The following is a 26,601-nucleotide window of genomic DNA, read 5'->3' on the forward strand; positions in this document are numbered from 1 at the left end:
AAAAAACAAACAAACCCACCTCAGAATACATTACTTTCATAATGCTATCTTTTGTTCCAACATTTTTCCTCAATTTTTCACTTTAACTTCTTTCCATTGTTTATGCCTTTTCATTTTATTTTTTTCATGTGTTCAAATAAATACCATTTCATATTATGACATTCATAATTTTTTTTGAAAAATTCTTTGAAATATTCACCTTTGCATTATAACTAAATGGAAGAAAGAAACCTCACCGGAACAATGCATTTTAAAACAGAAAATATTGCTTAGAAATGGTTTTTGCACACGTTTTAAAGAATTTCACTTTTTATTAGAAAGAGCAATAAATGTATTTACACCTCTCTTTAAAAATTGCTGTAAGAGATCATCATGAGAATTACCTCAGGAAATACAGAATTTTAAAAATAATGTAATATGTGAATTGAAAAAGTAAATGACCTAATTTATGAAGCAAGATATATCCTTGTAACTGATGGAAATCTTTTTGTAGCATGGTGACTAAGAACTATCAGCACGTCTTGGCTTTGGAATTTGCAGTAAAAAAGATAAATGAAAATCCCTTCATTTTACCCAATGTCACCCTGGGATTCCACATGTATGATATCTACTCTGATGCCAGATTGACTTACCAAGCCACAATGCAACTTATTTCAACAAAAAACAAATTTATTCCCAATTACGAGTGTGGCCTCAAGAATAAACTAAGTGCAATCATAGGGGGACTTCACTCAGAGACCTCCCACCTGATAACAAATGTTTTGGGTATCTATAAGACTCCACAGGTAGGATGCATGTACAGAATGTGGAAATAAAACAAAATGGGGTGTTCCCGTTTACCTTTATATTTAATAGCCCATTTAGCAATGCATTTTTATGCAGGCAGAAATGTCTTCTAATTAATGTCATATGTAATTTTATGAAATTGTTTCAATTCAGTTCAAATCATATCATGTGCTCTTCATGAATAGGCAAATGAGAGGTTACTACCATCCTAAAATAATTTCTCATCTTAAAAACTGTACACAGAATTGTGTAGTTTTAAGTTGTGATGTTGTTCGTCCATCGATTTCGATGAAGACCTTGACATCTTGTGGGTTATGGGCCATCAACGATGTGTCCATAGGTGGCTAATAAGACCAATGTTAGCACGGAATGTTCTGCCACATACTGAACAAAGAAATGTAGACACTGTTACTTCAGCATTTGCAGCTCTGGCTTTGCGGAGTGCTCACTTTTCTTGTGCCAAGATTGTCCTTCTGTGTTCGTATGTCTGGGAACCCTGGTACACCAAGGTGCGCCATGTCGGTCGATCATGCGCCAGAAAAAAAAAAAAGTTGTGATAGAGGGACAAAAAGTGATGTTTGGAAACATATGTAAAACATAGGATAATTAAGTTTAAAAGAATATATGAATGAGGAAACTGGAAACAGTATAGGAAAATATAAGTATAAGAATTATTATTTTTAAAATGTTTATAGTTAAAGATTATCATCAATTTTTTCATTTAAAAAATCCCAAAAATATGATTAGACAAATACTTATCTATGTGTTGCTTTGCTTTGCCATTTATTTGGAGTAATGTGCTTATTAATTCCATTTCTATTTTCATCAAGCTCTCAATACCTATCATCACCCATTGATACTCCACCCCACCATTAGGTTGTCATTTATTCTCAACATTATTGTTACTGTAAATAAAAGCACCCTTCAATAGCACAATTAATAAATATCCATATTTTCTATAATGCTATAAGGCAGAATTAAAATTTTGGTCTCATCAATTATTCTTTTTTAAGTGCCACATCAACAAAATTAATGTAAAAAAGTTGTAGAAAAGAAAGCAGACTTTTTTTCCTAAAAACATTCATTCCTATAGCAAAAAACAAAGAAATAACCATTGGCCTCCTCAATCATATTGATATATCAGGCAATGAAGCATGGATTTATAGATATTAGTTCCCATAGTAAATTGCTAGAAATATTTAGGTTAATAATTTTAGCTTAGGACAAAACTACAACAATAATAATACATTGATTCACAATACTCTACAGAAATCAACATTGTATTTGACATTTCTATACATCACCTCACCTCATTTCTAAATCTGTTTGTAGCTCCTGTATGGTTCCACTCTAAAGAGGACAGGTAAAACTGAATTCCTTTCCCCTTATCAGATGGTTCCAGATGACGCCCTTCAGTATATAGGAATTCTTCAGTTACTCCTCCATTTCAAATGGTTATGGATTGGATTCATTGCTGATGATAAAGATAATGGAGAAATGTTTCTGAAGCTCATGCTTCCATTATTTTCTGAGAGGGGTATCTGTTTAGCTTTCGCAGAAACATGCCCTGAGAATGTAAGCTTTGAAGATTATAAGGAAGATATAATAAGAAAAGGGTCTGAAATGTATGAAAAAGTCATGAGCAGTGCAGCCAATGCTTTGGTCTTCTACGGAGAAGCTGATTCCATCATATTTTTGAGATGGGTGCTACACTTTCCAGAAATAGAAGTCAGTTTATGCAAACCAAAGGGTAAAGTCTGGATTTTTACTGCCCAGATGGAGATAAAATCACTTGTTTATCAATGGGTTTGGGATATTCAGGTTCTCCATGGTGCTTTGTCTTTTGCAATCCATTCTAAAGACCTGCAGCAATTTAAAATGTTTATTCATGGAAGGAAACCTTCCAGTGTAACAGGAGATGGTTTAATCATAGATTTCTGGGAACAGGCCTTTCGCTGTGTTTTCCCCAATACTTTTTCAGGTCAAATTGAGGGTGATATCTGCACTGGAGAGGAGAGACTGGAAAGCCTTTTGGGACCCTTTTTTGAAACAAGTATGACTGGTCACAGCTACAGCATCTATAATGCTGTCTATGCAGTGGCCCATTCCTTGGGTGCATTGTTCACATCAAATTCCAGATCTAGAATAATGATGAAAGAAGAGAAGACAATAAAACTGAATTATCAACCATGGCAAGTAAGTCCTGTGAGAACTGCATAATCTACCACTATAAGCATATGCCAACAGAAAACTTTCATGTCTTGAGAACAATAGGTGTGTTTATAATAAACACAACCAAAGATCAACAGTTTAGCAACACTGTCAAAATGCTTACCACCTGTCTCATTAAACCTCACATTATTTGTGAAAGGCAGGAGGGAAGGAGGTGACAGTTTCATAATTGTGCTAGTCACTGTGCTAGTCATCAGTAAGGAGATTGAAGATTTAAGATTTCTAACATGATTGAAATTAATTGATATAAGGAAAAGCATGTCTATGCCCCGGAAACTTTAATGTTACATCCCCAAAAGGCAGATGTTTAACTTCCTAGAGAAAGATTGACCAAGAGAGATGGAGAGACTATAGATCAGTTATTTCCAGCTTTTGAAATTAAAAACAGATTATTCTGGGCTAGATTAAATTCATCTCAAAAAACAGATCTGTAATCTGAGGAACTCCTAGTTCTAGCATTGCCACTGACTAATGGTGTCCATTACCAGCTTGGTAAATTTGCTCTACTTGGAACAGTTTAGCCTTTCTGAGTTATGTACTGGTTATGTCAAACCTGGATTACTGCAACTACTTTCTAGATCAGGGGTGTCAAACTGCCAGCCTGCGGAATGGATGCATCACACTGAAACTGCTCTCATCCAATTGCCGGCAATGGCAAAAAAGTTGTGATACCTTGTGACACATCACGTGACATTGCGAGTTTGACACCCCTGTTCCAGATGGTAGCTTCTATTTGGAAGGTGGAAATTCAGAAGGCTAAATTGCTGACTACTCAGTTTTATCCTGCATTTATTCCCACTAATGTTAAAATTCTGCATAGAAAGACAATCTGTACCAAGCCAGATTCAGGAATTTCAATAGGTATAGAAAGATTTGAATATCATATGACCAAATTAGTTTACCATTTATATCAGCTCTTCATTCCACAGACATTGTGTTACTTCTGGCCTGACTTGCAGATTTGTCACCTTGCCACAAAATGGAGATAAGATTTCTTTCCTGTGGTGCCTGTTGTAAAGAATGATTTCTTTTCTCTTAAATGCAGCACTGATACCTGTTAAGCATTCTTTCAAACTGTGCTCTATATGTAGCCACCAACTTGTACTATTAAGCTTAAACTGCAATTATTTTATTTGATAATGCTACATATAACCACTCCGAGATGTATAGATTTTAGAAGTGATATAGGCAAAACTGAATAAGGGTATTTTCATCCTAGCTTCACTCCTTTCTGAAGCAAGTCTGGTTCAACAACAGTGCAGGAGATGAGATCTTTTTTGACCAGAATGGAGTAGTAGTAGCAGGATTTGATATCATAAATTGGATTACATTCCCAAATCAGTCCTTTGCTAGAGTAAAGATTGGAAGAATGGATCGCCAAAACTCTAATCTTAACCAAGCATTTACCATCAACCATGATGTTATTGTGTGGCACAACTGGTTTAATCAGGTATGACTTAAATGCATATCTGGAGCAGTACCCACATTTTGAAATAATGTAAAGAAACTGAAATTTTAAGAAACAGAATCCAAATATTTTCAGTGCATTTTAATTTTGAGAAGCCTACAAGAATTGTTCTCTAGAGCTCTGACAGTTTATTTTTGTCTTGGAATAATTTTATGATGGCCTCTGATCTTACCCAACTTTGAAAAGAGATGCAGATAAATTCTCCTAGTTTCTTTCTTTCTTTCTTTCTTTCTTTCTTTCTTTCTTTCTTTCTTTCTTTCTTTCTTTCTTCTTTTTACTTTTTTATTGTATGTTTTTACTATATATGACTTGAACAGTTATTTTAAACCTGTGTGAAATATTTCTGGAAAAAAATGCATTGTTTATTTTTACTTTTGTATGATAGGATATAAATATTTCAAAGGAGGGAAAATTGGGATGACTTATGGTAAGAAAATAATAGTTTGCATTTTTGGGTATACTATATGCTCACTGATTTTACTCAAATGTCATAGGAAATGCAACAAGAAAAATTATATTGGCTATAATTGTACTGGGTATAAATAAATAATTTTCAGTTGTTTAATTCAGATTCAGTCTTGGATTTAGAATATTAATAATTTAATTTAATTTAATTTAATTATTTAATTTAATTTAATTTAATTTAATTACATCCCTACTGCAGGTTTTTTTTGCCGCAAAAGAAAAAAAATCCTTCTGTTTATGATATTAAAGAGTCTAACCATTTCTTATTATATTTATTGATGCATTAGACACAGCCTTTTTCTGTCTGTAATGACAATTGTCATTCTGGATATAGCAAGCAAAAGAAGGAAGGGAAACCCTTCTGCTGTTATGATTGCGTTCCATGTTCAGAAGGGAAGATATCTACAATAAAGGGTGAGAGTTGTGTACTGATCATCAAAGAGAAGAATTACATTTTAAAGAAAAATATATATTGGTCTCTGGCAAGAGGATAAAATTTTATGATCCCCTTTTCCCCCCAAATTTCATTTTTGTTTATTTTGCATCTTTAAAGTTTATATAGATAAAATCTCAAAGAATTTAAAAATGAGTACAAAATAGGTACAAAGCCAGAGTGGAGCAATTTTAAAGATGCATTGTGTGTGTGTGTGTGTGTGTGTATGCGCACGCGCGCGCACGTGCGCATTCTATGTACTGTTTTCTCCTTTGTTTTATGAATATAGAAAAACTTAACTTTTAAATGTCAGCCTTAATAAAGCAAAAAGCAAAATCATCATCATCAGCAGCATTTTCATCAACATCATCATTATCAATAGAAATAATCAGAAATCATTCAGAACATTTATAGGAAAATTTGTATTCTCTGATTCTGTAATACTTTATTTTAGCCAACGATGTTCCTGAACAATAATGCTCATTTGTACATACATTTCCCTAATAGTCAGAATTTTATATTCATTTTTGTGTGATACCCCAAAATAATTTCTTCTACATATTTCATTTCTGAGAATATTAAACCTATACCTTTTCTTGATTCTCCAAGCATTTTGTAATTCAAAGTGGAGTACAGGGAGCATGCTAATGGAACTCTGAAGATAATGTAAACCAGGGGTGTCAAACTCGCGACGTCACGTGGGCCGACAGTTTGACACCCCTGATGTAAACAGTCCCACTTTTACAGAAAGTAGCACTTGTGAAATTTTTGCAGAACAATTATGAATTGATTAGAACATCTATATTCTGATGTAATCTGTATGAAGAATTTAGAGTAAGCTGTTTTTCCTATTCCAGCATTCAGTTGAACAGGTCTTAATTTCAAAAGAGAATGTAGACTTTGGAGAAATCACAGCTGTTCTTTTTTCCTCCAGATGCAGCTGAGTGTATTCAATGCCAAGAAAATAATTATCCAAACAAAGATCACAATTTATGCATTCCCAAGAGCATAGACTTTTTGTCCTATGAAGAACCCCTGGGGATTGGTTTAATTCTCGGGATACTTTCATATTCCTTAATAACCATTCTGGTTCTAGGAATATTTCTGAAGCACCACAACACCCCTATTGTCAAAGCCAACAACAGGAATCTCACATACATTCTCCTCCTCTCACTCTTACTCTGTTTTCTTTGTGCATTACTCTTTATTGGCAAACCTACTCAGGTGATCTGTCCTCTCCGACAAACTACTTTTGCCATTACATTTTCAGTGGCTATTTCTTGTTTGTTGGCCAAAACCATGACTGTTGTTTTGGCTTTTATGGCCACTAATCCAGCATCAAGGATGAAAAAATGGGTAGGGAGAAAACTAGGCACTTCCGCTATTCTTTGCTGTTCCCTTATTCAAGCAAGTATTTGTGCTGCATGGCTGACAACCTCTCCCCCATTTCCTTCTGTTGATATACACTCAGTGTCTAATGAAATTGTCTTGCAATGTAGTGAGGGATCCGATGGAATGTTTTACTATGTTTTTGGTTATTTGGGTTTCTTGGCATGTGCAAATTTCACTGTAGCTTTCCTTGCCAGGAAATTACCTGATAGTTTTAATGAAGCCAAGTTCATCACTTTCAGCATGTTGGTTTTCTGCAGTGTTTGGCTGTCCTTTGTTCCAACATATCTGAGCACGAAAGGTAAATACTTGGTGGCTGTGGAGATTTTTTCAATCTTAGCTTCCAGTGCTGGGCTGTTGGGCTGTATTTTTTTCCCCAAATGTTATATTATTTTGCTGAAACCTAAGCTAAATACATGGGAACAATTAACAAGAAAAAAATCCCTAAACATTATAAATTTTTAGTTTCATACCTGTAACATATTTTATCATTGCATAGCACTTTTACCCTGTTCTTCAAATAATTCTTTGTTTAAGAAGTCATTTGCATAGTAAGATGTCCTTCAAACCCAAAGGTGCTTTTTCCAAAAAGCAGCTGTAGTTTCTTGGTTTTTTTTTCTCCTTTGAAAGCATTTTACTTCTCATCCAAGAAGTTTCTTCAGTTCAGTTCTTCAGCTTCTTGAATGAGAAGGGAAACATTTTCAAAGAAAAAAAACCCAAGAAAATCCAGTTGCCTTTTGGAAAACATACCTTTGGGACAACCAAGATCTGGATGATTGAGAATCTTCACAGACATAATCCTTCAAACCTTGCCAATCTGAGCTTTGAAGACAAGATGCTGTGATATTATTCTTTATAAATAACATTCTGAAATACTGTTTTACATTATAAGTTGTCTTTAATTTTAAAAAATGTTTTATACTTAGTTCTGATGGAATAAATTACTGGGAAATTTAAAACTTGTTTGGAGGTCATTTGTGTATTTTTAGATGATAATGGGTACATAATTCTTTGAATGATAAACACAAGATTTATGTCAACCCAAATTTATTTATGTATTTTTTATTGGATGGATTGATGGATGTATTTGATTGATTCGATTTGTTAAAACCATTCAATATCAAGAAAACTCAGGGAGGCTAACAATAAATCTAATGCATAGATTAAAAACACATTAAAATCACAAAAGCTGAATGAACCAAAATAATAGCATGCTGAAAATAATAGGGTTCTACAACCATCCTATCTGTAGATCTCAGAAAAGAGCCTGCTCTTAAGCAAGTTCCAGAAAACAAGGAGAATGGGAATCAGGGATATCTCTGGGGAGGGGAGGGATGCTGTATCAGAGACCAGAGGCTGAAAAAGAAAACATGATTTCTCATTCCCATCATATGACATTTAATTGAGGGTACCTGGAGTAGACCTACTATGAACAGAATGGACTGGCAGAAATAGTGAGACCCTCCAATAAACAGGCTGTATGCCATGAAGTCTTTATAGGTGGTGACTAGAATCTTGAACTGAACCATCTGAAGGGCATCTTGGTCTACAATAGAATGCAACTGGTCCATATGATCTACCCATACTGAGGTTCTCCTGGTTACTTGCCACCTGCTTTTCAAGGAGTAGTTGCAACTAGATGACATCCTCCAATTTGCACACTAGTTTCAAATGGGAAAGTGCAAACTCCCCCAAATCAAATATAAAAATGTCTTTTATCCTGCCCTGTATGTGGGAGGGATCAAATACTTTTCTCAAGATTGAGTCAAAATCTTTCTCACACTGACTCAGACCTGAATAATCACCAGACACTGGGTTGATGTATTGACAGTATCAACTACATAATCTGGGATTGATTATGAGTACCATTCATATACTAATGACACTAAACCCTGAACTGAGGATGATCTAACCTAGCAGTTCCATGTAGATGAGGCAGGATGATTCCTGATATACCTTACAAGTCAGTCCACTTCATTAAGGTCAATCCAGATAACACCATAAGGCAGAGGTGTCATACTCAATTTCATTGAGGGCCACATCAGCATTGCAGTTGCCCTCAGGGGGCGTGTGGGTGTGGCCTATTGGTGGGCGTGGCCAGCTCTACATCGTTCATGTCAAGGGTGCCTGTGGGGGTCTGGGAAGGAGTGGGACAGATCTTAGGGTCTCTGGCAGAAAGGGATGGGACCAGGGCAAGTGCCAAGGCATGGTCCACTGGAGGAGCCTCACTATTCCTCTCAGGCCATGCGGGGGAGGCTGGATGGTGGTGTGGCCTGCCCGGAGCCCTGGGCAGCAGAGGTCAAATGCCCAGCCTGGCTCTCAAGCACCTGCAGCACCAAGCCCAGCCCCACTTCCCCAAGGGGGCACCCAGCTGCACTTACCTGCTCCTCAAGGCTGTTGTTGCTGTGCTTGCTCTCTTTAGCCAGGTTGCTCATTATTAGTACAAGGGCAAAGTCAGAGGGAGGTCTATTCCTTCTTCATGGGAGAGACCCAGCTTTGTATCCAAAGCTTCCTTAGCAATAGGATAGGAGAGCCCCAGGATAGGCCAGGAGGAGGGGGCAAGAGGATGGTGAAAGGGCAGCAGGGCAGGACTAAAGCAGGACTTCCCTTGGACCCTCCCTCTCCTTCTTTCCTTCTTTCTCTCTTTCCTTTCTTCCTTCCTAAGTGCGGGTGGTGGGTGGGAAAATATTTGAGATGAGGGAGGGAGAAAAACAGGCAAGAACCACAACTGGGGAGGTGTCACCCTTCGTGAGGAATAAAGAAATGCACCATTGCCTGGAAGTGGCCAGTGCGATGGTGCATTTCTTCATTCCTCACAAAAGTGATTCCTCCCCAGCCTGCACCCATGGGGTGGGGCCGATGCAGCAGGGGCTGGTTCCTCGTTGTTTCCAGATGGCCTTGTGGAGGTAAGACTGAATGTGTTTCAGCATAGAAATTGTACATTGGCTCCCAGCCAGCCTGGGCCAGGGCCAAGGCAATGGGGACTGTTCCTTCACTGTTTCCAGGATGGCTTTGTGGGCCACATGAAACCACTTTGTGGGCCCCCGGGCCTTGTGTTTGACATGTCTGCCATAAGGTGATATTCCAGGCAACCTATCTGGACCTGTCTAAAGGCCAACTCTGAGTGTATGTGATAAATTGTAGCCACCAGATAGCATGTATAGTTTTCCCTGTAGCCCCCGAAGAGGTCAGATCTTGTGGCCTGGCTCTCCACAGCAAAGAAGAGATCACCCTAAATCAGGCCACCAGTTGTCTATCAGATAACATAATAAGCACAGAGAAATAGTGTGATGTTTTAGCACTCGTATCATCATGATATATCCCTGAATGCAGAATTTGAATTATGTTTAATGAGATTCACTCCTTTTCTCATCCAACCATACTCCAGATGTCTGTTCTACCACTTCATTTCCTGGAGATCATTGGAAAAGCAAGAACTGATGCACAGGGAAAAGCTGCACAGAATAGCAATGTAATGTGACAAATAAATCTATCCTCAAAATTATACTCAAGTAATATGTATAATACCGTGTGACTAAAACCCTGTTTTTCATTATAGTCTTGTGAATAACTGACAACTTTTAATGCCATGACTCTAGTAGCAGTAAACATTTCTAGAGATTCTTTTGAAATAATCATGCCTACATTCCATAATTGCTAGCATACCTAATAGGACACAGCTTAAAGAATAATAGTCAGGAACAATTTAAATGAAACACGGGGTTTGTTAATATTTTCTCTGTGTGAGTAGTTCTCTCTGGTTTAACTCAGGTTTCAAGAGAATTATATAGCATTTTGGTAAAAATATGCAACTGAGTAACCCAGCACTAGAGGCTAATATAGAAAAAATCTCCACAGCCACCACATATTTTCCTTTAGTGCTCAGATAGGCTGGAATGAAAGCTAACCACACACTGCAAAAGACTAACATGCTGAAAGTGATCAGCTTGGCTTCATTGAAAGTGCTGGGGAGTTTCCTGGCCAGAAAAGCCACTATAAAACTGGCTGCTGCCAGGAAACCCATATAGCTCAGGATGCAATAAAACATGAACACTGAGCCTTCATTGCATTCTAGTATAATTTCTTCAGTAACAGACATCATATCAGCATCTGGGAAGGGGGGAGTCTTTGCCAGCCATAATATACAAATGACTGCTTGGACAAGAGAGCAGGAAAGTACAATGAAGGTTGCCAATTGTTTCCCTACCCACTTTTTCATTCTGGATCCTGGCTTGGTGGCCAGGAAAGCTAAAACCACAATGATGGTTTTGGCCAAGATACATGATACAGCCACTGAGAAGATGAGTCCAAAAGTGATTTGTCGAAAGAGGCATATTATAACCCCAGGTCTAAAAAGGAACTGCAATGAACAAAGGAAGCAGAGCTGGAGAGAAATGAGAAGAATGTAGGTGAGATCCCGGTTATTCGCTTTGACAATGGGGGTGTGATGATGTTTCAAAAATATTCCAAAAATCATAGCTGTGAATAAAAAAAATGAGAGGGCCACAATAGTCAAAACAATGCCCAAAGGTTCTTCGTAAGTCAAGGAAGTTACTCTCTTGGGAATACAGGAAGTTTTATCTTTGCTTGCATATTGATCTTCTTTGCATCCTGAACAGTCTTCAGCATCTAAAAAAATGGAAAGACTCATTTTCATTGTTTTTTCATAGATATTTTTATCCTCAGTATTACAAAAATATTCTGATTATTGTGATTTAGAATTATATTTCAGTTTTAAACCCAGTTTATTACTGCTTATTCTAGAGAAGACTTAGCTATATGGTCACTAAATCTGACCCCTCCTTGATGGCATACAATCAATGAATTAATTATTTATGGCATTGTATTAAAAATTCTAACAATCTGGGAATGAAATGTCAAGCAATCTAAATATTTCTTTCTTTTTATTTAATTCAGGCTTTTGAATATTTAAGTAAGAACAGCAGACTTCTAAACCACTAAAGTCTTCCTAAAAAAACATGAAGAAAAATATTATTTACAGATCTTCAATGAAATGTGCAGATTATAAAGAAAAGAATATGGAACTGCACTGTTTTGCTACTAATTATTTCAGGTTGATTTTTTTAAAAAAAAATATTTAAAATAAGATTACTCTAGTTCAGCTAACTTAAAATAAATATGTGTTAAATTATTAATTGCAATAGTGTCATTATATGTAATTGATGTTGCTTTATTGTTATAATAAAATTCTCTGATGAAATATATTGTTTTAAACAATGATGAGTTAAATTAAAACAATAAGTTTGAATAATTCTGGCACTCTTTTTCTGCCATCAACTTTGTGTATGTGCATAGATATTACCACCATACAGAAGAAAAGCAAACTAGGGTTATTAAGAGTTGAATGATAGCTCTTACCATTCAAGCCTGACCATTTCCCTTCAGGACATACAATACAGTCATAGCAGCAAGGTGGTTTCTCCTCTTGCTTTTGTTTGAAATAACCAGGATGGCAGCTAACAGAACAAACAGATGTGGGTATAATCTAATCCATAAATGAGGAAAAGTAAAGTTTTACCCTTCAGGAAAATATTTGAAAATGTTCAGAACATAAGTTTAGATTTTTAAAGACTGATATGTCTACAGAAGTTTTTGAATTGCCCATCTGGATACTAGTTGCAATATGATTCAGACATACTTATGGCACGTATTTACATTACATTACATTTACACTGAGTTCATACTGAGTTTCTGGAACATTTATTTCCTTAGCATTTTAGGATTCTAGAAAACTTCAAAGAAAGTTTTTTGGGTCAATACAAAAGGGGGGGGGAAATGACATTGCCATAGGTATATACTATAGGCCACCCAACCAAACAGAGGAAATAGATGAGCTTTTTGCTAGTCAGTTAACTAAGGTATGTAGGAAGCATATCACAATAGTTATGGGGGACTTTAACTACCCTGAACTGGGAGACAAACTCTGCACCAAGTGGAAGATCAAACAGATTCCTGACAAACCTAGCAGACAACTTTATCTCCCAAAAAGTAGAGAAGGGAACTAGGGGAATAGCCATTTTTGGATCTAATTCTCACTAACAGAGATGAAATGATGGAAGCCATAGGAACCCTGGGAGGAAGTGATCATGCAATATTGGAATTCCACATTATGGAAGCACAAGCAATAGAACACAGTCAAACTAGAGTCTTGGACTTCAAGAGAACTAATTTCAATAAACTTAGAGAGGGCTTGGGAAGGATTCCATGGATGAGAATCCTCCAGGGGAAAACAACTCAAGAAGCTTGGGAAATTTTGAAAAATAAGATAATAAAAGCTCAGTCTAGCACAATATCAACAAAGAGGAAAAATAACAACTCTCAAAAGAAACCAGCATGGCTGCATAAAGAACTCTCTGACAAATTGAAAGATAAAAAGGACAAGTATAGAAAGTGGAAAGAGGGGCACATAACTAAGTCAGAATATCAGCAAATAGCCTGAGCCTGCAAAGATGAAGTGAGGAAAGCTAAGGCTCAAAATGAACTAAGGCTTGCGACCAAAGTCAAAATAACAAAAAAAGCTTCTTTCAACATGTAAAAAACAAGAAAAAGGTGAAGGAAATGATTTGTCCATTAGTGGGTGAAAGTGGCAAGAAGGTGACAAGCAACAGAGAGAAAGCAGAACTATTTAACTCATTTTTCGCATCTGTCTTTACACAAAGGGAAAAAGCAGATTAACCTATCAAAAATAGTGCCATAAAAAACAGAATAGAAACACAAGTTAAGGTAGACAAGAAAATGGTAAGTGAGCACCTGTCCAGCCTAGAAGAGTTCAAGTCACCAGGACCAGATGGATTACATCCCAAGGTTCTCAAGGAACTGGCAGATGTGATCTCAGAATGTGGCAGATGTGATCATTGAACTATATTTTTCAAAGATCCTGGAGCACTGGGGAACTACCAGAGGACTGGAAAAGAGCTGATGTAGTTCCCATCTTCAAAAAAGGGGAAAAAATTGATTCAGGAAATTACAGACCTATCAGCCTGACCTCAATACCTGGGAAGATTCTGAAAAAGATAATCAAACAACGAATCAGCGAACACCTACAGGCAAACCAAGTCATTACTAAAAGCCAACATGGGTTTGTCAAAAACAGATCATGCCAGACAAACCTTATTACATTCTTTGACTAAGTGACAAAATTAGTGGACCAGAGGAATGCTGTGAACATAATTTACTTGGACTTCAGTAAGGCATTTGACAAAGTAGATCACAACCTACTACTTGATAAGATAGAAAAATGCGGGTTAGACAGCATCACCACCAGATGGATCCGTGGCTGACTAGCTGTACTCAGCGTGTAGTCCTCAATGGAACCACATCTACAAGTGTGTAATGGAATGCCCCAGGGCTCTGTTCTGGGCACAGTGCTCTTCAACATCTTCATCAATGATTTGGATGAGGGGATAGATGGGGAATTCATCAAATTTACAGACGACACCAAGCTGGCAGGAATAGCCAACCCTCCAGAAGACAGGCTTAGGATACAGGAGAATCTGGACAGACTTGAACACTAGGTGCTATCTAACAAAATGAAATTCAATGGTGAAAAAAGTAAGGTTCTACATTTAGGCAAGAAAAACCAAATGTGTAGGTATAGTATACGGGGTACCTTGCTCAATAGTAGTAACTGTGAGAGGGATCTTGGAGTCCTAGTGGACAATCATTTAAATGAGCCAGCAGTGTGCTGCAGCTGCCAAAAAAGCCAACACAGTGCTAGGCTGCATTAACAGAGGGAGAGAATCAAGATCATGTGAAGTATTAATACCACTCTACAATGCCTTGGTAAGGCCACACTTGGAATACTGCATCCAGTTTTGGTCACCACGATGTAAAAAAGATGTTGAGACTCTAGAAAGAGTACAGAGAAGAGCAACAAAGATGATTAGGGACTGGAGGTTAAAACATATAAGGAAAGGTTGATGTAATTGGGTATGTCTAGTTTAATGAAAAAAAGGACGAGGGGGGATATGATAGTGGTGTTCCAACATCTCAGGGGCTGCCACAGAGAAGAGGGAGTCAAGCTATTTTCCAGAGCACCTGAAGGCAGGACAAGAAGCAACAGGTGGAAACTAACCAAAGAGAGAAGCAACCTAGAACTAAGGAGAAACTTCCTGACAATTAGAACAATTAACCAGTGGAACAACCTGCCTCCAGAAGTGGTGAATGCTCCAACACTGGAAGTTTTTAAGAAGAAACTGGACAGTCATTTGTCTGAAATTGTATAGGGTTACCTTCCTGAGCAGGGGGTTGGACTTGATGACCTCCAAGGTCCCTTCCAATCTTATTATTATTATTATTATAGATCATCGCACAGTCAGCCAGATGTTCAGACTGGATTTGGCATTTTGTCTACCTATCGAGTCCTTACCCAGGACCTGGGATAGGCAGATGTGGATGTTTGATGGTATTACAGGTATCGTCGCAGGATGGAAGCAGTTTCTAGTAAGGCCGCCTTTATTATTATTAATATTATTATTATCAATTATCGCACAGTCAGCCAGATGTTCAGACTGGATTTGGCATTTTGTCTTTTTTTTTTTTTTTTTTTTTTTTTTTATTAAAAGTTTTATAAATTTTACAGAAAAAACAAAAACAATACAAAACAAAGAACAACATATACAAAAAAGAAAAATTAAACAATACATATATAAAAAAAAACCCCATCCCAAACCCCTCCCCAAAACCCTCCCTTCCCCCCTCTGAGCTTCCCAGAGCAGAATATAGGCTTAAAAAAATAAAGATAAGAATTAAAATAAAAACTTTATATTTATATATATAAAAAAGATGTCTATAATATATATGAAAATAAAACTTATGAAAAAGCTATATGATATTTTTGTATACCCAATCTAAATTGTATAAATTTTATCCATTTATCCCAAATAGCAAGAAACTTCTCTTGCGTTTGTTGCTTTAAGAAAGCCGAAATCTTTGCCATTTCCGCCAAATAAGCTACTTTAAAAAACCATTCCTGCAATGTAGGCAAAGATTCCTTCTTCCAATATTGTCCAACTAACAGCCTCGCGGCTGTAATCAAATTTAACATCAATACAACCTCCTTTGTATCACAATCTGTAACAATACCTAACAAAAATAATTGCGGAGTGAATTTTACCCTCCTTCTAAAAATTCTCTGGATATTCCACCATATTTTGATCCAAAATGCTTTTATCTCTCTGCATGACCACCAAATATGATAATAAGAAGCCTCCTTATAACCACATCTCCAGCATTTGGGTTGTACGTCAGGGTACATATAAGACATTTTTTGTGGATCAAGGTGCCATCTATAAAACATTTTATAAAAATTCTCCCTTAAATTCTGTGCTTGAGTAAATTTGACATTTCTCACCCAAATAGTTTCCCAGGTGTCCAATAAAACTGGCTCACCAAAGTTCTGCGCCCATCTAATCATACAATCTTTAATTAGTTCCGTTTCTGAGTCCAATTCAACTAAAACCCCATAAATTCTCTTAATGTGGGTTTGTCTTTGATCCTTCAGTTGCTTAATAAGATTTTCATCTTCTCTAAGAAAACCCACCTTACAATCCATCTTCCATCTATCTAGTAGTTGCCTATATTGGAACCAAGAATAAGTAAAATTTTCTTGTGTTAATTCTTCCCGTGATTTTAATTGCCAGTTTTGTCCATCCCATTTAAGTAACTGTCTATAAGACACCATATCCATTTTAACCCCTCTTTTTATTCCTTCTATCGCATGCCAAGGTATAGCCCATAATGGTACTTTAAAATCACTTTTATAATATTTTCTCCAAATCCTAAGTAAAGAAATTCTTAAAATATGAGATTTAAAAGCCCAATCTATTTTTTTATTAAATATTAAATAGGCATGCCACCCATAAAGTAAATCCCATCCCTCTAAATAAAGTATCTCAGAGTTTGTCAAATTTACCCAATCACTAATTAATGTTAAAGCCACCGCATCATAATATAATTTCAAATTTGGTACCTTGAGTCCACCCCTCTCACGAAAATCTTGCATAATTTTGAACTTAACCCTTGGTTTTTTCCCTGCCCAAATAAATTTATTGAGACCCTTCTGCCATTCATTTAAATTAATCTCATTTTTCAAAATTGGTAACATTTGAAACAAAAAAAGAAACTTGGGTAGAATATTCATTTTTATCACTGCAATTCTTCCCATGAGGGATAATTGCAGCTTTTCCCAGTTCTTCAAGTCCTTCTGTACCCTGACCCACAACCTTTCATAATTATTTTTAAATAATTTTGCATTAGAAACAGACAGCATCACCCCCAAATATTTTACCTTATTAACAATCTCAAAGCCCGTCAAGTTAACCAAAATCTGCTTCTCCTGACTCGACATATTTTTAGGTAAAATTTTAGTCTTATTTACATTAATCTTAAAACCCGAGACCAAACCATAATGGTGAATCAACTGTAATAAGTTTACTACAGAATAGTCAGGTTGCGACAAAGTAACAACCAAGTCATCCGCAAAAGCTCTCAACTTATATTCTTTTTTATTAACATATATTCCTTTAATTTCCTGAGACTCTCGAATTTTGATCAATAATATTTCCAATGTTAAAACAAACAACAATGGCGATAAAGGACACCCCTGTCTAGTACCTTTCTCTATTGTAAAAACCTCCGACAAACCTCCATTAACAATAAGTTGTGCCGTTTGTTTTTGATATATTACCGTAAGAGCTTGTAATATCTTTTCACCAAAATTCATTTCTTCCATTACTCTTAACATAAAATGCCAATTCAATTGATCAAATGCTTTTTCAGCATCTAAAAATATGAGCCCTGCAGAGACTTGGTTGTTCTTGTCTAAATATTCTAGTAAGTTAATAATTTGTCTGACATTGTTTTTCATATACCTTCCTGTTATAAACCCTGATTGATCTTTATGCACAAGATGATGCACCACCCTCATGAGCCTATTTACCAAAATTTTTACAAATATCTTATAATCCACGTTTAAAAGAGATATAGGCCTATAATTTTTTGGTAAAGTAAGATCTTGGTCCTCCTTCGGAATCAATGATATAAAAGCACTACGCCATGAAGGAGGAATCTCTAAACCCTGTAAGATACCGTTAAAAAGATCATTTAATGGTTGGATCATCTCCTCCATTAAGGCTTTATAGTAAACAGCTGTTAACCCATCCGTACCCGGTGCTTTCCCTAATTTCAATTGTTGAATTGCTGAGGCAATTTCCTCCTTGGTAATTAAACCATTAATTTCATATTTCTGATCCTCAGTCAGTTTAGGAAAACTTGCCTCAGCTAGATATTTATTTATATCTAACAATTGTACATTAGTAGATTTGTATAGGTTTTGATAATAATCCAAAAAAGATTTTTTAATTAATTCCTTCTGAGAAACTAGTTTACCCTTATAATTTATTTTCTCTATTATTCGTCTTTTATTATTATTATTATTATTATTATTATTATTATTATTATTATTATTATTATTATTATTATTATATTTTGTTTCAATCAAAGCTCATATAGAGTATCCCTTATGAAATGAAATGTCTGTCTTGCTTGAAATTGCTCTCTTTGGAAGCCCATCCAGAAATTCTAAATTCTTCAGCTAATTGTGCCTGTCCATACTTGTAGGCTTTCTAACAGATAGGAAGCAACAGGTGAAACTAGGGAAGATTACATCTAATACATCTAATATTCGGGCAATTAATACAGGCACCCCTCTGATTCTGTGCCCTTTCCATTGATCTTCTTTCTTTATATCAATGCATTTCTAGGGTTTCCTCTGTTAAAATACTGAAGTTTGAAGATAATACAACAATCATTAATCTCATTGAAGATGGTGCTGAGTCTGCATATAGATTGGAGGTTGAACAATAGCCCAGTATGGTGCAGCCAGAACAATCTGCAGCTGAACATGCTTAAAATTGAGAGATGAGGGTGGATTTTAGCAGGAGCCCTTTCATTCTACTACCTCTTACTCAACAGCCCAGTTTCAGCAGTAGAATCCTTCAAGCTTTGGGGTTCTATAATCTTCCAGGATTTGACACCTAAAATCATCACTAAGGAAGCATAACAAAGAATGTTCTTCCTGCATCAGCTCAGGAAATTCAGATTGCTTCATGAGATGTTGATACAGTTTTACAGAAGAATTATTGAGTCTGTCATTTGTGCTTCTATAACTGTATGATTTGGTACAGCAACTAAACAAGACAGATACAGACTCAATGGATTGTTAAGACTTCAAAAAGAACAATTGCAACCAGCCTGCCTTCCATAGAAGACCTGTATATTGCATAGGTCAGAAGGAGAAAATATTTACAGACCCCTGAAACTATTTCAACTCAGGACAGTGCTATAGGGCATTGCATGCCAAAACAACTAAACACAAGGACAGCTTTTTCCCTCATGCCATCACTCTGCTGAACATCTAATTCTCACAGTGCTATTAATGTCTATGTACCTTTACCGATGTCATATGGCTGTAGAGTTATTATTATCCTTATCTTATTTACTATGCCCTCTTATTGACATTATTATAATGATTATTTTTACTCCATTGATTTGTATGTACACTAAGAGCTTGGCCAACTAAAGTATTCTATTCTATTCTATTCTATTCTATTCTATTCTATTCTATTCTATTCTATTCTATTCTATTCTATTCTAAATCTTCTCTCATGGAATGGATATAAAAATATAAAAAAACTCTTAAAAATTCCTCTTTTCTCAGATAGAAGAATAGATAGATGATAGATAGATGATAGATAGCTAGCTAGCTAGAGATATACAGAAATTATAGACATAAGTATTGACATACGTGTTCATGCAAATATTGATATACCTCCTGACACCCCACTGTATTCTGTATTCTGGTTCCTAATTTACCTGATTTCTGTCAATATTAATATTTTAGTATTTAATGTTTTAATGCTCTGTATTTCTTATATTTTAAGCTGCCTGGAGTTACCTGACAGTGAGATGGATGATATATAAATAAAATAAATAAATATAGATGTAGATATGTATGTTATTTTGTACATAATATTTTATAATTTGATAATGTTATTTTGATTCAATTAATTTAATTTTAATATATAATATATGTAGTACATTATATACAATATGTAATCTATCTATCTATCTATCTATCTATCTATCTATCTATCTATCTATCTATCTATCATCTATCTATCTATCCATCCATCCATCCATTATCTAGCTATCATCTATTTATCTTGTATTAGCTAAGGTATTGGCCTAGAAACTAGCAGATTTTGAATTCTAGTCCTGCCTTAGGCACAAAAGCCAGCTGGATGGCTTTGGGCCAGTCACTCTCTGTCAGACAAGCCATCATATGTATATGTATATGTATATGCATTCTATGTCTCTTCTCTCTCATACACACACATACACACACATACGCACACAAGCACGCACATAATATAGACAAATAAATTATGTACATAATGTTAAATATGCAAATATTTATAATAGTTCAGATCAATCTTGAATGCAATTTAAACTGAATTGCCTAGCTGGTAGGCAAACAAGCCATCTGACAGGCCTTATTTTATACAAATACATAATTGTATTTTTAAAGAATATTGCATTCTTTTAATGCAATCCTGTAGTCTTTGTCTGCCATCTTTGCATGTTAATAGTTGTGCACATTTGTATGACAAGGGATTTAATATTGTCAACTGAAAATCATAGAAGATAAAAATTTGAGGCTACCTGGTTAATGCTACTATGCCAAGTGATAGCATTATCATTAATCATAAGCATCTTCTCTTGAGGAGCCCAAGGATCGAGTTTCCCAACTTTCCTTCGATGAAGGGATTGGTTTGGGAATATTATCCAATTTATAATATCAAATCCAACTAACAATTTCCCATTCATATCAAAAGAAATTACATCTCCAGCACTGTTATTAAATGAGACTTTTTTCAGATAATAGTGGAGCTGGACATGAAAGAAAAAACAAACAAGCACATATAACAGGATGAGTTAGAGAAAACATGAAATTATTTCATTCAGAGTATAGTGAACTTCGAGCAGCTCTCATCATTGGGTTCAATTAATAATTACAATTATAATCCAGCTACTAAGCTACTGAATGTCCATTCAGTTGACTGTGAGACCTGCTCTGGGTCTCTGGATACCACAAAAGAGAGGTTTAAGGAACTGCTTTTTGTCATGTGAATTTTCTCATCTGAGTAGAATAACCCTTTTAATTTCTGTGTGTATGTCTTCAAATCAATGTTGACTCCTGGCAACTGCTAGGATCTGTACAGTTTTCTTGGCTGGGTCTCAGAAGTGGTTTGTCATTGTCCGCTTCCTAAGGCTGATAGGGAGAATGACTGGACCAGACTCACCTAGTTGGTTTTGTACATAAAGTAAGACTGGAATTCACTATCTCCCAGTTTCCAGACTGCCACCTTAATCACTATACCAAGCTGGTTCACAACCCCGTTAATACATTTAAGCTTTGTGCCTAAAGCAGGAATGGAACTCAGTGTTCTAACCTGATGTCTTAACCACTACATAAAACTGATTCTCAATTTCATTACCTTGATTTTATTTAAATTTTATTTAAAGATCTGTCCGAGAACTAGTCAGTATTCCACTGATATCTTGAGATGAAAAAAAAATATTCTTAATCATGTCTATTTCAGCTCCTGGGGAAAAGGTGGGCTATCAAATACATGAATGAATGAATGAATGAATGAATGAGCACTTATTTGTAAAAAACAAAAATCAATTATTCCTTATTGTTAAGAAAACTTTTAATTCATATTCTTGTACTTTCATTGTTTACTTTTGTTTTATTGCTTTACTATTGTTATGGTTACATTTTTGTTATCATTCTTTTTCCATTTTACTGTTATAAGTCACCCAGAATAGCCCTACAGAAGGGCAGCAAATACATTTAACAAATAAATAAATAAAAGAAAGGTCCAATAATAGATAGACAGACAGATAGATAGATGCACTGCTTAACTGCTTAATGTTTAGATATTCTATTCCTCTAACCTAATGGAGTAAAAAAGATAGATGGACAAAATCATATTTTTGGTAAAATATATATTCATGCCACATATAATTAAACATTTAAATTAACTGATCCAAACATAATATTTTTTTTAATATAACTTCTACTTTACCTTCCATGGCTGCTGATCTTGAAAGTACAATTTCCCTCCTTTCTTTAGCAGTCTATATTTTTGTAGACTTGACTGCATGTCATGTAAAGCATATCCAACAGCAGAGACTGAATTGTATATACTGTAACTATGGCCAGTCATGCTCATTTCAAAAAGAGCTGCTGGAAGGCTCTCCAATCTCTCTTCCCCAGTGCAAATGCTATCTTCATTCACAGACGAAGTGGGATAGTCACAACCAAATGTTTGTTCCCATACTTCTCTCACAAACAAATCTTCTTTTATGAATAAATGATTCCTATTTCGAACGAAAGTTTGAAATCCTGGAACTTCATTGGAGTAAGCAGCAAAGGAAAGAGCACCATGGAGGACTTGCATATCCCATCCCCTTTGAAATATGTAGGAAGCAAGATCCAGCTCAGAGACCAGGATCCACACTTTAGCTTTAGGCTTTGTAAATACTTCTTCCATCTGAGGTAAATATAACAACACCCTCAAAAGTAAAACATTTTGGTCATAGACTACCACTGCATTGGTTTTGCTATTCATGATTGCCTCATACACTTCCAACAATTGTTTTATTTCATCAAAAATAGTACTGATGAAAAAAGGCTTAAGTTTTTCTAAGAATTCAACACAAACCATATATTGAGAAAACATGGACATTATGTTTTGCTGAAATCCTTCTATCTCATCTTCTTTAACCAGAACACCGATCCAGGTCCATCTGAAATGCGACAATAGCAGACAAATCCCTTTGTACCAATGCTCCTGATTTGGGACCATTTCATAGAGAGAAATGATCTGGGTTTTCTTTTCCATTTTTGGAAGGGAGCTATACACAAACTAGAAATATAGCAATTAGATAGGGGGTTAAAAATAAGAGACACAAAAATGAAAGAAGGTAATTAAAGCACTGGGTGATTTAAAAAATTAGATTGCTCCATCTATTAACTTATCTAAGATGAATTGTATGAAAAGGAATTGGTGTGTCAGATGTTTTTAATTTACTAAAGAGTTATTGAGGTAGTATTCAGGAGTCCTAAGGAGAAATATAGAAATGACAATGAAGCTATTGAAGTGGCAGATAAACTTCTGCCTTTTAGGACTGACTGTCAACAGTAAAAGAAAAACAGTTAAGAAATATACTATACACAAACATTAATTAAACATAATGAAGGCCTTTGAAAACACATTCAGATATCATGATCCACTTATATTCACAAGGATTAGAATACTGCAGCTAAGAATGTTATGTGGGACATTCTATGGAACTGCAAATTGGATTTTGAAGAATCAAGAATTGAAAGATGATTTTGAACTTTGGAGTTGGGGAACTCTTGAAAATAGCACGAATAGCCAAAAACAATGAAATAAATTAATTCAAAACTATATGAAGATTCTCAAACATCCCAGTCATTTTTTTCAAAAGGCAACTGGACTTTCTTGTTTTTTAAAAAATGTTTTGCTTCTCATTCAAGAAAGTTCTTCAATTTGCCTTTTGAAAAAGCAACTTTGGGACAATGCAGAATTCGTGCTTGAGAATGAAATAATTATATTTTGCACACATTATCAGAAGAATTGGCTTCCTTAAGAAGTTCTTAACGTTACTGAGAGGAAGAAAAGAGAAAAAGAGGAAGGACAGCAGAAAGATGGATTAACTCAAATATAGCAGCAATGGTTGCATGTTTCGAAAACCTGAAGGCTCAGATTAGAGAATGATCACTTTGGGGAAGATATAGCTGTGAGGCTGCAAAGAGTCAACCCAGGCTTAATAAAATAATACATCAATCAGTTAGACTATATAGAAGTTTCATTCTTTTGAAGCAGAGATCATAGTTGTCTCAGCCTAGAGGCATAAAAAATGTTCCCTGAATTCTGCCTTTCCTGTGGGTTTTTTTTTTTTTTCATTGAATTGTTAAGCTTTAAATCTCTGTGCAAAGGTTATCCAATTATTTGTACATAAAAATGTAAAAAAATATTTTGAACTAGAACACATTTGTTTTATTATTAATTTCTAAGCAAATATTCAAGAATCACTTAGCTTTACACACAGGAAGGACGGAAGGAAGAAAGGAAGGAAGGAAGGAGGGAGGGAGGGAGGGAGGGAGGGAGGGAGGGAAGGTTGTAGCTTGTAGACAGCCTCTATTCTAAAATAATTATCAGCAATAAATGCTACTGATACAAACTGGAAGCAAATAAACCTACCTTCTTTAAAAAGTCAGGATCTATGATCCATCTAGTAATAGTTGTGGAATATGAGACATTGAAACTTAGTAATAAGCAAAAATAAATAGTAAAGAGGAAGGAAGGAAGGAAGGAAGGAAGGAAGGAAGGAAGGGAGGGAGGGAGGGAGGGAGGGAGGGAGGGAGGGAGGGAGGGAGGGAGGGAGGAAGGAAGGGGAAGAAAAGGAAAACAAAAAAAAGAAATCAGACTATGATCTAGAGGTGAATTTTAAAAAGATTTTAAAAACCTGGATATATTTTTTGTCCATGCTCTCATGCATAACATTGTAACTTTATAACAACATTATAAGTTGTTCTTGCAGGAAGCAGAAAATATGTTCTCATCAATTTAAAAAATGTAATAAATGTATGATTAAGTAGAAGTGAAAACACCACCTATATGGATAGATATCAGCATCATATGGTGCAGAAGTGATCTATGCAAGGGGTGAGAGAATCCTGTAATGAGCACTATCGGACTCGGACTATAAATTATAATTAAGAAAAAAATGAAGATTTCTGCCCAGAATTGTTAGAGAACATCAGCATGGATCCTTGGTAGAAGAAGAGCAATCCATCTTTTGCCTTTTTCAAAACTGCATTTATCTACTGAAATATAATTCTAAACAAATATAAATAGAAATTTCTTTATTTTTAATAGAATAAAAATGTTGAAGAATATAGGTGACCCTGAAGTTTCATAACTCATCAAAATATCCTACCTGTGGAACTTTGTACACTGCCAAAATATGTGACATATCAAGAGAGATTTTAGGATATAGAGCCCCAATGACAGAAATAACATTGTCCTTAGTATCACATTTATAATTGGGAATTAATCTGTTTACAGGGGAAAAAAGTTCCATAGTGGTATGATAGGTCCATTTACCACTATATTTGTCATGGATTCTGAATCCCAAGGTGATATTGGGTAAAACTTTAAGATTTTCATTGATGTTTTTCACAGCAAATATGAAAGCCAATACATGCTGATAATGCTTAGTGAGAACCCTGTAAGAATGATATGGCATATTATAAAAATGTGATTCATAAACAAATTCTTTTTTGAAGTCAACCATTGATTCATAATTTAAATAATGTCTCTCAGCATTTTTGACAATTATCTGAAATGAATTTCTGTTCTATTCTTTTCTAGTGCACATGCATATGGTATGTTGATAGAAAAATGAATAATTTAAAAATGCACTTTTATATTTAAAATAATTAAATTGGATTCCCCATCCCCACCTTAACAGATCTCTGTACTGGATGTGCAACTCTTTCTCTTATTTTAGGAAAATATTTTTATTCTTTCTGCCTTAGCAATAGTAGTCTAGCATTGAAAGTTAAAATAATAGGAAAGAACAAAGACAATAAAAATATCAGTATTATTTACAATAGCAAAACCTATTCATTTAGAAATGCAAAACTCAAATGTTTGCCTACTTTATTGTATAAATTCATGCTTTAGGATTAAATCACATTTTTAGGATGTGATTTAACACACATAATCTTGTCAAATAGAATATTATCAGTAAATATATTTGGACCTAGTGCTGTGCAATCATTGAAATGTCTCTCCTTTTTATTTATTTATTAGATTTATGTGCCACCCATCTCACATAGAGATGGTGTTTTAGAACTGAATAGTTGCATTACTGAACCTAATTTACCAAATGCTCAAAAATAACTTTAATAAGCATGCATGAAAAAAGGCATTATTACTTACAGAGGTTTATCAATAAATGCAATAATGGGGTTTTCTTTGAAATAATGCTTATCTGTAGATAAAACAAAAACTGAAGTAATGGCACCAATGATGACATCTTCAGTTTGGAAGTACCTGTGATGAGCAATAGGAAGATTGCTAAAAGTGCATTGCATTATCTCTGTGCGGCATGCCATGTGTGGAAACAACACCAAAAGAAGAATCAATATCATTCTCAAAGTATATTAAGTGCTGAAATAGTTGGCCTTATTCAAGTCTGAAGCATCCCTGAGATGAGCACTCACACTTCATTCTCTTCACATTCTATGCCAACACTGTTTATTGTAGTATTGGACCATTACCCATCTTTTGTTTCTAACTCAAACCATAAATTTACTGGGGATATTTATATTATCAACCAATTCTCACTTCACAGTGGGAGTAATCAATATTTCTCCAGAATGCAGAATTAATCATCATTCATGATAATTACAGGGGAAGAAATATAATTCTACATTTGGATGTCTGTCTTGCATCATGAGGAACATACTTTGTCTATAACTAGTTTAATATCAAGAGACATGCCAACTTGAAATCAACTAATGGTAAAAATATAATAGAGATAATTTTTATGAAAGAAAAAGAAAACTTTTTAAAATGTATACTTTGGGGAGAGTGATAGAGGCAAAGATGTGTTGAGTCACTTTGGTGGTTAAGGCATCAGA

General features: G+C 35.3%; 2 protein-coding genes across 2 annotated transcripts; one reads left to right on the forward strand and one right to left on the reverse strand.

The window, feature by feature from the left end:
• Positions 1 to 494: 494 nt before the first annotated feature.
• Positions 495 to 7,238, forward strand: LOC120301329 (vomeronasal type-2 receptor 26-like). Its single transcript, XM_039328439.1, has 5 exons — positions 495 to 785; positions 2,119 to 2,982; positions 4,238 to 4,468; positions 5,239 to 5,365; positions 6,319 to 7,238. Exons 1-5 carry the CDS (start codon positions 495 to 497, stop codon positions 7,236 to 7,238), a joined length of 2,433 nt encoding a protein of 810 aa, XP_039184373.1.
• A 3,262-nt stretch (positions 7,239 to 10,500) lies between these two features.
• On the reverse strand, positions 10,501 to 26,073 carry LOC120301330 (vomeronasal type-2 receptor 26-like). Its single transcript, XM_039328440.1, has 6 exons — positions 25,898 to 26,073; positions 24,891 to 25,179; positions 21,947 to 22,789; positions 20,517 to 20,744; positions 12,153 to 12,279; positions 10,501 to 11,402 (listed from the first exon to the last, which is right to left on the reverse strand). Exons 1-6 carry the CDS (start codon positions 26,071 to 26,073, stop codon positions 10,501 to 10,503), a joined length of 2,565 nt encoding a protein of 854 aa, XP_039184374.1.
• Between the last annotated feature and the right edge of the window lie 528 nt (positions 26,074 to 26,601).

This window comes from Crotalus tigris, unplaced genomic scaffold, assembly GCF_016545835.1.
Source record: "Crotalus tigris isolate CLP2741 ecotype Arizona unplaced genomic scaffold, ASM1654583v1 scf7180000024376.1991246, whole genome shotgun sequence".
NCBI lineage: Eukaryota > Metazoa > Chordata > Lepidosauria > Squamata > Viperidae > Crotalus > Crotalus tigris.

Excerpts from the sequence above, each read along its gene's own strand:
- LOC120301329 (XM_039328439.1), top strand. The coding sequence starts at position 495 with ATGGTGACTAAGAACTATCAGCACGTCTTGGCTTTGGAATTTGCAGTA. Across the intron at positions 2,983-4,237 it reads TGAATTATCAACCATGGCAA|CTTCACTCCTTTCTGAAGCA; the intron begins GTAAGTCCTGTG and ends TTTTCATCCTAG. Across the intron at positions 4,469-5,238 it reads GGCACAACTGGTTTAATCAG|ACACAGCCTTTTTCTGTCTG; the intron begins GTATGACTTAAA and ends TTGATGCATTAG.
- LOC120301330 (XM_039328440.1), bottom strand. The coding sequence starts at position 26,073 with ATGGCATGCCGCACAGAGATAATGCAATGCACTTTTAGCAATCTTCCT. Across the intron at positions 25,180-25,897 it reads GCATTTATTGATAAACCTCT|GGTTCTCACTAAGCATTATC; the intron begins GTAAGTAATAAT and ends TCATTCTTACAG. Across the intron at positions 20,745-21,946 it reads AAGATCAGCAGCCATGGAAG|CTCCACTATTATCTGAAAAA; the intron begins GTAAAGTAGAAG and ends TTTCATGTCCAG.